General features: G+C 34.0%; 1 protein-coding gene across 1 annotated transcript in view; it reads left to right on the top strand.

Moving 5' to 3' along the window:
- LOC133205686 (serine-protein kinase ATM-like) overlaps positions 1 to 13,573 on the top strand; it is a 244,053-nt gene that overhangs the window by 85,890 nt on the left and 144,590 nt on the right. The window contains exons 25-27 of the mRNA XM_061341539.1: positions 3,743 to 3,957; positions 4,207 to 4,303; positions 10,972 to 11,049. Coding sequence (XP_061197523.1) covers positions 3,743 to 3,957; positions 4,207 to 4,303; positions 10,972 to 11,049 — 390 coding nt within the window. The remainder of the gene's footprint in view (positions 1 to 3,742; positions 3,958 to 4,206; positions 4,304 to 10,971; positions 11,050 to 13,573) is intronic.

The following is a 13,573-nucleotide window of genomic DNA, read 5'->3' as shown; positions in this document are numbered from 1 at the left end:
TCTGGAGCATATCTTCTCTCCCTTTGGTCCAATGTGACTCATACTTCACTCACAGTGCCACTGGTCAATAGATGTGCAGTGACCTTGAACAAAGTTTCTAGGTCAAGGGTCAAGGTAAAAAATAGACTCTCTGTTTAAAATCTTTGTTCGGTGCATAATTTCTTTCTCTTAAGTCCAGTCAGCCTCAAACTTTACCAATTGACTTAGGGTACGGAACATTTGTGATTTTCCTTCCATATTTTGATAGAGGATAAGCAACAATTTTCATAAAGGATATGCAACTTTCGTGATTTTTGAGCCATTTTTTGATAGAGGGTATGGAGCACTTGTGATTTTTGTGCCATTTTTAGCTCACCTGAGCCGAAGGCTCAAGTGAGCTTTTCTGATCACATTTTGTCTGTAGTCCATCTGTCTGTCCATCCGTCTGAAAACTTTTCACATTTTCGACTTCTTCTCAAGAACCACTGGGCCAATTTCAACCAAACTTGCCACAAAGTATCCTTGGGTAAAGGGGATTCAAGTTTGTTCAAATGAAGGGCCATGCCCTCTTTCAAGGGGAGATAATAAAGAATTAGTGAAAAATTAATGGCATCTTTTAAAAATCTTCTTCTCAAGAACCACAGAGCCAGGGAAGATGAAACTCATTTGGAAGCATCCTCAGGTAGTGTAGATTTAAGTTTGTTCAAATCATGACCCCCGGGGGTAGGGCGGGGCCACAATGGAGGATCAAAGTTTTACATAGGAATATATAGGAAAAATCTTTAAAAATCTTCTTCTCAAGAACAGCAAAGCCCTGATTGGTCATATTTATATGGAAGCATCCTCAGGTAGTGTAGATTCAAGTTTGTTCAAATCATGACCCCTGGGGGTAGGGCGGGGCCACAATGGAGGATCAAAGTTTTACATAGGAATATATAGGAAAAATCTTTAAAAATCTTCTTCTCAAGAACAGCAAAGTCCTGATTGGTCATATTTATATGGAATCATCCTCAGGTTGTGTAGATTCAAATTTGTTCAAATCATGACCCCCGGGGGTAGGGCGGGGCCACAATGGAGGATCAAAGTTTTACTTAGAAATATATAGGAAAAATCTTCAAAAATCTTCTTCTCAAGAACAGCAAAGTCCTGATTGGTCATATTTATATGGAATCATCCTCAGGTAGTGTAGATTCAAGTTTGTTCAAATCATGACCCCTGGGGGTAGGGCGGAGCCACAATGGAGTATCAAAGTTTTACATAGAAATATATAGGAAAAATCTTTAAAAATCTTCTTCTCAAGAACAGCAAAGTCCTGATTGGTCATATTTATATGGAAGCATCCTCAGGTTGTGTAGATTCAAGTTTGTTCAAATCATGACCCCCGGGGGTAGAGCGGGGCCACAATGGAGGATCAAAGTTTTACTTAGAAATATATAGGAAAAATCTTTAAAAATCTTCTTCTCAGGAACAGCAAAGTCCTGATTGGTCATATTTATATGGAAGCATTCTCAGGTAGTGTAGATTCAAGTTTGTTCAAATCATGACCCCCGGGGGTAGGGCGGGGCCACAATGGAGGATCAAAGTTTTACTTAGAAATATATAGGAAAAATCTTCAAAAATCTTCTTCTCAAGAACAGCAAAGTCCTGATTGGTCATATTTATATGGAATCATCCTCAGGTAGTGTAGATTCAAGTTTGTTCAAATCATGACCCCTGGGGGTAGGGCGGAGCCACAATGGAGTATCAAAGTTTTACATAGAAATATATAGGAAAAATCTTTAAAAATCTTCTTCTCAAGAACAGCAAAGTCCTGATTGGTCATATTTATATGGAAGCATCCTCAGGTTGTGTAGATTCAAGTTTGTTCAAATCATGACCCCCGGGGGTAGAGCGGGGCCACAATGGAGGATCAAAGTTTTACTTAGAAATATATAGGAAAAATCTTTAAAAATCTTCTTCTCAGGAACAGCAAAGTCCTGATTGGTCATATTTATATGGAAGCATTCTCAGGTAGTGTAGATTCAAGTTTGTTCAAATCATGACCCCCGGGGGTAGGGCGGGGCCACAATGGAGGATCAAAGTTTTACTTAGAAATATATAGGAAAAATCTTTAAAAATCTTCTTCTCAAGAACAGTAAAGCCCTGATGAGTCATATTTATATGGAAGCATCCTCAGGTAGTGTAGATTCAAATTTGTTCAAATCATGACCCCTGGGGGTAGGGCGGGGCCACAATGGAGGATCGAAGTTTTACATATTAATATATAGGAAAAATCTTTAAAAAATGTTCTTCTCAAGAACAGCAAAGCCCTGATTGGTCATATTTATATGGAAGCATCCTCAGGTAGTGTAGATTCAAATTTATTCAAATCATGACCCCCAGAGGTAGGGCGGGGCCACAATGGAGGATCAAAGTCTTAAATAGAAATATATAGGAAAATATATTCTGAAGAAGAACAGCAAAGCCATGATTAGTCATTCTGATATGGAAGCATCCTCAGGTAGTGTAGATTCAAGTTTTTTTAAATGATGACCCCTGGGGATAGGGATGGGCCACAATGGGGGATCGAAAATTTTACATAGGAACATATAGGAAAATATCTTCTTCTCAAGAACTGAAAATCATGTTTAGTCATTTTGATATGGAAGCATCCTCAGATAGTGTAAATTCAATTTTGTTCAAATGATGACCCCCGGGGGTAGGGTGGGGCCCAATGGGTGATTGAAAATTTTACATAAGAACATATAGAAAAAATATTTCTTCTGAAGAACTGCAAAGCTATGTTTAGTCATATTGATATGGAAGCATCCTCAGGTAGTGTAGATTCAAGTTTGTTAAAATGATGACCTCTGGGATAGGGAGGAGCCACAGTGGGGGATCAAATTTTTACAAAGGAATATATGGGAAAACTTTCAAGTTCTTCTCAAGTACAACAAAGCCATTTGTTATACTGACATGGAAGCATCATCAGGTAGTTTAAAATTCAAGCCCAAGCCCCCCCCCCCCCCTCCCCCCTCCCCCCCCCCCCCCTAATCTTTTCAATACTGAACTGATTTGTGCTTTTGCCTAGCCAATGTGCTCAGGTGAGCGATGTGGCCCATGGGCCTCTTGTTTATTATAACAAGGATGACATGGAAGCCCTTTAGACTCAAACAACACATCCCGTAATAGTACACAAATGTTCCTCTTCAAAATAAACCCTTTTCAGCTACCTTACATTAATTTTCATGTTCGTTGCTGAAAGCGGGGCACTTTGAGATGGCCACCATCTCAATGATATCTAGTTATTAATACCTACAATGGGAAAAATCTTTGAAATCTTTGTAAGTACTTTAATCTGTTTATGATAATTGAACAATATTTGATGGGCTATCATATGCTGTAGCTGTAGACTTTATTTTTATTTTGATGAATGGTGTTGACCTAGTTACTTAAAATAAAAAAAAAAATCGGTAAAATTCTTTCAAAAGTTTACTCCTCCTACAGTTTTAGTCTGATTGCAATAAATCTTGCCACAAAAAGAGACAAAACCAAGGATCATTATTCTCTTTATTGCTGCTACATACTTTCAAGTCCAAGTGCTACTTTTTCTCTGAGTTCAAACCAGTAGAGCTACAGTCTCATAAGAGACTTCTGGTTTTTATTTGCATGATTGTATTGTCCAAAAGTGCTTGAAAAACGGCCCCAAAGTGTTTAAAAATAATGTTGCTTGGCTGTACAAACCCTGGATCTGGATGTGTATTTTTCATATTTTTTTTAAAAGGACTCCTTGCAAAAGATCCTAGAGGAGCTGTCACTAAGACTGTTTATGGACCATAGATTACATGAGAAGCGACGGATCCTGCTCATGTATTGCCTCATATGCAGATTGCTGCTACAGGACTTTGATGGTGGACTTGGAGGTTGCTTTGTCTACATATTCAGAGAAATTCTCTATCGTTTAGTTTATCTGCTACAAGACATGAGGAAACAGGAAGGGTAAAATCATTGCAATTAGTTACATAGTTTATAAATTCCATTTTCTCTATTTTGAAATACTAGAATTTTCATAGCTGTTACCTCCATGCAGTTTTTACTATCATTATATCATTTGATATAAATGTTTAGTGAAATTTGCTCCCTAGCTTAACATTGTACAAACAATTTTCAGTTTTAATGAGACTTTGCAATGCTGAATACTACTTATCCTTCCTGTCTTTGAGAGAATTATACCACATACTTTTTTAGCATAAAGAATGAAGATGGATATGCCAACAGCATAAGCTGCATGGCATTAGATCTCGTGTATGATGTACTTAAAAGGTCCACCTCTGTTGCTGCTCAGGTAAACAACTGTCAGATTAACACACTGTCAGGTTAACAAATGAAATTTTCAGGTAAATAAAGGTAAACAGCTGTCAGATTAACACAGGTAAACAACTGTTAGATTAACACAAGTAAACAACTATCAAGATTAACACAGGTAAACAATTGTTGGATGAACACAAGTAAACAACTGTCAGATTAACACAGGTAAACAATTTTCAGATAAACACAGGTAAACAATTGTTGGATGAACACAGGTAAACAACTGTCAGATTAGCACAGGTAAACAACTGTCAGATTAACACACTGTCAGGTAAACAACTGAATTTGTCGGATTAATCAAGGTTAACAATTTAGCAGGTTAACAAAGATAAACAATGGAATTTTGTCAGGTGAACTCACGTAAACAACTGAATTAGATTAAAGAGAGATTCTCATATTTATTGTAGTTAAAAATTTATAAAATTTTCACACAATCGAGAAGAGAATACATCAGTAAGTAATGGCATATCAATTCAGTTTAAGTTTAAATTGACCATCTTATTATAGTCAGATCAGGTCAAAGTCATCATGTTTTTCCTCAGATTTAAGGATTAAGAATAATTGTTCCCTGTCATGTTGTAATGACTTGATCATTGGTATTGGCCTGGATAAGGAGTCCCGGGTTCGATTCCCCATACATTTTCCTGCTACAATGTTATACCCATTTCTATTTAAAAGTATTATTTTTTCATCTTATCAAATTATATAACTCAGATATTGGCAGTAGCTTACCTGAATTTCCTTTGTTAAAAATCAATGTTCACCTACAACCTTTTTGAATTTCTGAAAAATCAGTACTGATTAGTTTTAGTTGACAATGCTGATATGTCACTTGGACCCTTGATAACTGCATATCTATAGAAAATGCCATTTTCTGACTAGTCAATGCATTATGACACCAAGAAATGTGTCATTGTTCCCATATCTTGAAAATTTCTTTAAAAATGACCAAAAGTTGAAGCTGTTTTTCAATGTTTTATAAAGAGCACAACCTTTGATTCAGAATGTGCAATTATGGAAAGATTGAATTGTTTCCAAAAATAATAATAAAAAAGTTTTATTTTTTGGATTGAGAGTTGTGCTCATGTTATAATTCTTTGTGGAAGGCACTCAAATACATCTATTCTGTTCTCTACAAAATTCAAGAACAGTTCAATTTCACTAGGCCAGTTTACCAATACTTGGACTCTCAGAGGAAACTTTGATACTGGAAAAGAAAGCACTATAAGTCTCTACTTAATATGGATATTTGAACTGGGATATAGAATGTCAGTAAATAAGTTGGTATATCCAAAGGGCCAGTTTTATAAAGTGAACCTAGCTATTTGAAGCAATAATCGTTACTTTTCCATGATTCTTTTATTTACGGTGGAATCATCATTGTTCGTGGGGGTCAATGTTTGTGGGTAACCAAAATTTGACTGGTTTATGGGGATGTAATTTCGTGAGTAGCTTGCATATCTTATTAAGATACATACATTAACTGCGCTAAATGATTGTGTGATTCAGTGTTCGTGGGGACGTTAATTCGTGGGGAAGGGCTACCCATGAAATCCACGAACATTGATCCCCCACGACAATGATGATTCCACAGTAAACTCTTCTTATTTTTGTGTATGGTGAAGACTTAATTCATATACTGACACAAAATGAAACGAAATCAAAATTATTGACTATGTGAATAAGAGAGAAAAAAAAGATTTTTAGCTGATATGGTTCAAGTGAACTCTCCTGATCATAATTTGGTGTCATTGTTGTCATCCTGAACTTTTTACAATTTCATCTTCTTTTCCAGAACCACTCTGCCAGTTTCAACCAAAATTGGCATGGAGTTTCTTTGGGTAAAGAGCATTTAGGTTTGTTCAAATGAAGGTCCACACCCTCTTCCAAAGGTAGATAATTAAGAAATAGAGAAAATTGGATAGGGTCATTTAAAAATCTATTTCTCTACCACTGGGTCTGAAAAGATAAAACATGTGAAAGCTTTATAACAAAGCATTGATTAAAATTTGTAGGATAGATTAAAATTTGTTCAAATCATGACCCGTTGGGGCCAATATAGTTGATCAAACTTTTACTAAGAAATATAAAAACAAAATTTTTTCTGAGGACCACAAAACCCATGGTTAGCCATATTCATATGGAAGCATGCACAAGTAATATATATTCTAGTGGTTTGTTCAAATCATGACTTCAGGGGGTATGGTGGGGCCACTATGTGCTATCAAAGTTTTACATTTGAATACATAGGGAAAATCTTTTAAGATTTCTTCTCAAGAACAGCAAAGCCATGATTGGTCATATTTATATGGAAGCATCATCAGGTAGAGTATATTGAAGTTTGTTCAAATCATGACACTCAGGGCTAGGGTGTTGAGAATCAGATGATAAAAGTTTTGCAAGGAAACAGATGAAGGTAAAAATCTGGTCAAAGAGTTATAACTATCAATGTCATGGAAATTGATGTGTACTTTGGTGTGTAAATTGTTAAAGCAGAATTATACCCATCAAAGAATTTAGAAATTTAGAATTTAGAAAGCACTGACAAACCAACTTGTGCTACTGTAACCATTGTTAGAAAACTGTCAAGTATTAGGGAGATATTTTTTATGAATGGATAAGGCACTGCATATCATTGAAAAATGAAGAGGGAAAGTAATTGTGAGAAACTTTCACAATGTTTTTGATGTTAAATTTGTTGGTAAGAGTGCTCCCTTTTAATGAAATGTTAATTTTGAAATTAAATCACAAGATTTCCATTGAACCAAATAGAATGAAACATCAACAAAAAAGAAATGTTTTTTACATTAGAAAATGTGTTGATTTTAAATGCTTCAGCAATCTGATGAAGAGTGACATTTTCTATCTATTTTAAGTAGTTTCTGATGAAAGGAATAAAAAATAGCCAGTATTTTTCTAGGTGACGTAAGTTGGCCTCGTAAGCTGCTGACCAGCTTCAATGGCACCCCCCTCTGATCACTACCATTTGCAATTTCTTATTTCACTCCTCGGGACAATTCACTTCTCTTTTGTTAACACGTAATACCTTAGAAAGCAAGGATCAAATCAGAGATAGGTTGCTAATATGTAAACAATAGCACTTGCAAGATTGATTGGAAATATTAAAACGTTAATTTTTATCAGTTTACTATGAAATATAGTCCTCTGTTTATACATGCATTGAAATCAAAATTTCGGTTACAAAACAAGATCAGAAATGTATTTTTAAATGTGATTTTCAAGCAATAAGTAGGATTTTCATGGATTTACAAATACTAAATACAAGTTCCTGATGGGAATAAGATATGAAGTATCCCTACGCTACGAACGATTTTAGCGAGGTTAAAAAGTAAACGAATGCCTATGACAGAGATCCTGACCTACATGCATTTGTATTCCAAACTTCGATAGCCTCTGGAAAGTTGTTTTCCCTGTTTATTTTGTCCAAATGTTAAGATCTGAAACCGAAAGTACATTGCAAATGGCAGATTTTATAGGGGTCTTGTCTTAATACATGTCATGCTTTCAATAACAGCCTTTCAGAGACTTTTCATGTCCAATTTGCCCTTCATTGATAAACATATATTATTTCTGCAATGATGGTTTTCACAAAAAGTACAGAATTAAGCAGGTGCATTTTTTAGCTCACCTCGACGAAGTTGAGATGAGCTTATGCTACACCGTCGTCCCAGTTTAAGTTTTAGGAGCAAGTCCCATTCCCAAGTAACTATAAGCCCTACCTGGACCAAACTTGCATGGATGATGCATCTAGGGATGGACACTACCACATTTGCTTTGGATGCTGGATCTGACCTAGATTTTCCAGATGAGTGACCAGGTTAATGTTTTTGGAGCAGGTCCATTCCCAAGTAACTATAAGCCTACCTGGACCAAACTTGCATGGATGATGCATCTAGGGATGGACACTACCACATTTGCTTCGGATGCTGGATATGACCTAGTTTTTTCAGATGAGTGACCAGGTTAAAGTTTTTGGAGCAGGTCCATTCCCAAGAAACTAGAAGCCCTACCTGGACCAAACTTGCATGGATGATGCATCTAGGGATGGACACTACTACACTTGATTACTAAACAGGTTAAAAGTTTTTTGAGCAGGTCTATTTCCAAGTAACTACAAGTCCTACTTAAACCAAACTTGCAAGGATATTGATCTTGGGATGTTCCCTAACTAGAAAAAAAATATGATGTGAAATTTGCCTTACTTATAGATAACATACGTTGAGGTGAGCTTCGTAATCTTTGATTACCTATGTTTTTTAAAATGTGCAAATTTTTAGAAATTTTTTTTCTCAAACAATATTTTTAAAAAAAAAAATAATTATATTTGTAATTCATAATCTTTACAGCATTCAATGTTTTTACAATTATAGTTAGATATTAACAAATCATTTTATTACTGACAAATAAACCCAGTTATTGATTTGAAAAAAAAAATTGATTAAATTGTGTATGATTTCTTAAAACGGATTGATTTTCTTTCCTTTTCTTTTTTTTTTTTATTATTGATTGACTGATTTATTTTTTTGATTTAGTAAATAAATACTATCATTTGATTGAATTAGGTTCTGTTTATAATTTGCAAATGTAATATGTACACTAAATCAAATAAGAACATCGTGCAGGATTGGGGGGGGGGGGGGTAAGATTACTGAGATCTTACTTCTGTTCATGGCTTAATATAACTGGCACTTGTTTCAGTAAGTATGCCATTGGGAAAAAATTATTATAGAAACAAATGCTTGTTCTAAGAAAAAAAGGATATCCATATCTCCAGCGGGACCAGATACATGTAATTCATTGACTGCACTTTAATTAGAATGGTAAATATATCGCTTCATTACAGAATCAAATCTTGACTTATCATTAAAATTTAATATGGTAGAGAAGCCGGGGGAATAGTTATTGTAATGCTTTAGTTCTCCATTTTGAGACATTGTGTTTATCAAATAAAAACAATATATCCACCACCTTGTAAAATCCTTGATTTCAAATCCCGTCTAGACAAAAAAAAATGTAATCAATAGTCGCAGCTCTTAACAATACATTCTATATACATGAATACATGTCCAGTGTCCTAAAAACTAAAAAATATGCTCTAGAACTGCGTGATTAATAAAACAACTAATATATAATTACTCCGGATTTTTTTCTTTATATTTTATTATTCACAAATACACTGGCAAATTAATTCACTGTTTACAGAGAATCTGATAAATTTAAGAAATAAAATCCACAGGTATTTATTTTTACCCTTTAAATACTAATACAACTATTAAATTTCAAGAATCAAAAATCAAACGTTATTGTCGGGTATCATCTTAGCTATGATTGACAAGAGATAATACATGTAGCAGAACAAGTTTTCAGTTCCCGGCACACGGAGCCCGTGATCGCAGTCCTTGACCTTGATCACAGTCGTAAGAAGAGTGTCGGAAGTGTAAAGAAGATTCCTATACATTTTTAAGGGGTGCCTAAGGCACACCCACCCAAAAAAAGCAATATTTTTCTTAAAAAGAAAATTATCTATAAAAACATGTTAATAACAAAAACTCAAAGTTTGTGTTGACATTTGACCCCCCCCCCCCCCCCCCCCTGGAAATATTTAACCTTGTATTTGCCGATGCCTGTAAATTATGATTCATTTATAAGACAATTATTAATCAACCAATTTTATGCATAAAAAAACTATAAATGACTCATCATTTAAAAATTATTTGTATCACAATCTTGTAATATAAGAAAATTATGTTCGTTTATAAAGAAAAAAAAATTAATTGTGCTCCCAGCCTAGAATTCCCATACTTCACATTTATAGCAATGCAATAAACTTAGTATTTTATATTTCATGCCTGCCTTATCTATTTATTATTTTGCATTAATCATCCATATGTTTTTGTAATATAATATCTATATACCACAACTGTAAAACGGTGAAGAGATTCAAATAAATGAATGAAAAGGACAAGACTGGATTATTGATGATTTTTTTTAAAAACAATGTTCAGTATTGCTCCCTTTAAAAAAATGTATTGAATCAAATACCTTAAAATTGATGTGCACATAATTAATTACTTTGAACATATCTTTATTATTATTTATTATTATCTTCTTTATTTAAATAAAAAAGAAAGAAAATCAAACAAATATGTAATACATAACTGAGTAATTTTATTTTGTTGTTTCCGTAGTTTTTTCTCTCTTAAAATACCACCAGTATACTATATTCGAATAATATTAGTTATTACAAACAACACAGAATGACATGTTGATCTATCAATAGCCATATTTAAAATAAAATGAGTTCCGAATGAATCCTACACGTTTCTCACACGATTCTTGCATGAAAGACGCACGTTTCTCACACGGTTCTTACACGTAAGTCGCACGTTTCTCACACACTTCTTGCACACTTGCTACAAGGTTTGCACGAAACGCTTTGGAGCTTACACTAAACGCTGCATGGTTTTCATGAAACGCTACACGTTTTGCACAAAACGCTGCACAGTTTACACGAAACGCTACACGGTTTGCAAGAAACGAAAAGTGCACGAAAGTCGCATGCTTTTTTGGGGTAGTAGCACGTTTCAGGGTCTGTATTTAATGTTCATGTACTTTGTTTTACAGGAAGTTGAGAAGTATTTGAAATTTGTCATCAATAATTTGGTTCCACTCACAACATTGTCATCTCTCCTTTGTGAAAAGGTATGTAGTCTTTTACAAGTTAGGTTATATTTAATGTAAATTTAACGGTTAAAGCTGTTAATCTTTGATTATATTCCTGTTTTTAGAAAATTGAAACATAATCAATTCATGATTGATGATAAAGTTTTGTGAAAGGTCATGGTCATATTATAGAAGGTGAAAGGTGTATTACATGTATAAGAAGTCAATGTTACAATCCCAGTTGTGGTACAGTTAAACTTCAGTATCTCGAACACTGATATCTGGAATACCATGGATATGTCGAAGTGATTTGGAAGTCCCAACTCCTTATTCTTTCAGTATTTTACCCTCCTCAATGTCTTAAATCCTCAGTTATCTCAAAGTTTTTTCTTGTTCCCAAGGAATCAGAGATAATGAGGTTTGACTGTACTTTGTCTCATAGGCAGATCTTGCTTATAGGAATATTGATTATGTTAATGGCTATCAGTTTGTTGTTGGCCACTTTCATGAAAGTGAGGGGACATTAAATCTCATTCGTCAGTCTCTAAGTTCGTCCATCTGTCAGTCACAAAACTTTAACTTTGGTCATAACTTTTGAATGAGAAAAGATACGGCTTTCATATTTCACATGTACATTACCTGTGACAAGATCTTTCCAAAATATACTATGATTTTTGACCCAGTGACCTTGATGTTTGACCTACTTTTCAAAAGGTTTAACATTGCTTTAAAATTGTCATGACTTTTGAAAGAGGGCTTTCATATTACACATGTATATTACCTGTGACAAAACCTTTCTAAAAATACTATGATTTTTGACCCTGTATCTTGACCTTGAAGTTTGACCTACTTTGCAGAAATGTTATCTTTTCTTATAACTTTTGATTCAGAAGAGATGGGGCTTTCATATTTGACATGTGCATTACCTGTGAGAAGATGTTTTCAAGCATGCTATGATTTATGACCCCTTGACCTTGTCCTTCATGTTTGACCTAATTTTCAAAAATTTTAACTTTGGTGATTACTTTTGAATGACATGATAGGGTGTTCATATTTGACACAATATGCCATAAATAATGGCATCCCATATTCCACTAAGACATCGAAAGTGGGGGACCACAATTCTTTGAATTTGCTTGTTTTAATATAATCTTTTACAAACCATTAATAAGGTTGCAGAATTTTATATTTTGCTCTTAACCCAAGACATTATGTAGGAATGTGATGACCACTTTCCCCAAAAATATTTTGAATTTCATTTTAAATCTGTCTACCCAAATTACCTTCAAATGAAAATACTTGATCATTAATTGCCACATATTCAAAGCTACATGAAAATTCTACTTTGGAGACCTTTTTGCTCCAGCAACAACTTTCTAACAGAGACTAGAAAACAAGATTTTTAATCCAGAATCTGTTATGACTCAATGACAAATCATGTGAGTACATGAAAATCCTGTATGGTTCTGTAGAACTTCCGGTACTGGCAATATTTTAATCACCCTTTTAATCATAAAATTAATATGGCCACAGAATAATATTTAATTGCAGAGGCATTCTTACTACAAGTACGTTCGAAAGTACTTGTACAATACATTTTACAAGCTGCATGAGCCATTGTCATTGTTTTATAATTACAGGTGACTTTTGATCTCTCGAAGTTCAAGGGACCGTAAGAAAAGTTTGAGAGATCGGGGGGTTCGAGAGATAGAAAGTGAATAAAATCTGGAATTTTCAGTTCCAATCATCATTGTTCTACTATTATACATAAGTATATAATGATAAAGTCATGACACGTTTTCTTTCGTATTTTACAGGTAATTCACTAGATTTCAAAAACAATGATCGTATTTTGAATACATAAAATGATTATTTTAAGTTTCAATATTTATGTGTTCTCATTTCATGATTACATGAAACCTGAATATCAGTTGTCTAATTGGCTCTCCCCCGGGCTTGATCGGTCCTTCACAAGATTGCTCGTAATCGGTATTCAGTTCTTAAGATAGGATTTCTTGCGCAATGTTTGCCAGACTGGGATTGTGTAGACTCTCATAATATTAAAGTTCATAATCTATGGAAAATTACTGACACGTCCCTAAATTATTTCTCAAAATTATCGTCTCGTCCAGTCAAAATAAGGCTGTGTTCCCATTTCGCCTTAACAGTGAAATATAGGTAAGAAAATGTGAAAAATTTCTAAGCCAAAGTGGGAATTTGATTAATTTGTAAAAACAACAACTGTAAATTAATAATTAGATGTTTGTTTTATTGATAAGTTAATAACACAGTTAAAAAAGAAATATTTTAGATGTAAAATGAAAAAAAATAATAATATGTATTACAATTATTATCATTGGCCTCATAAGTCATTGTACAATTAAAAAATAAGAAATTTGCAAAATTTATTCATGAAAATGTTAATTATTTTATGGATGTAGTGTCTTAGAAAATACAAAGCATAGATTAAATGTTTTTTGTAAATCTAAAATGTATCAAGTCAGTATTCTACAGTTTTTTATGCTTAGAATCTATTGACTTCACTTTTTTCCGATTTTGTGTC

The sequence above is a fragment of the Saccostrea echinata genome, unplaced genomic scaffold (assembly GCF_033153115.1).
Source record: "Saccostrea echinata isolate AGI-Se365-2 ecotype Australia unplaced genomic scaffold, CSIRO_AGI_Sech_v1 ptg000054l, whole genome shotgun sequence".
Lineage (NCBI taxonomy): Eukaryota > Metazoa > Mollusca > Bivalvia > Ostreida > Ostreidae > Saccostrea > Saccostrea echinata.
The sequence above is the reverse complement of the archived record's forward strand: the minus strand, read 5'-3'. Positions and strand labels throughout refer to the sequence as shown.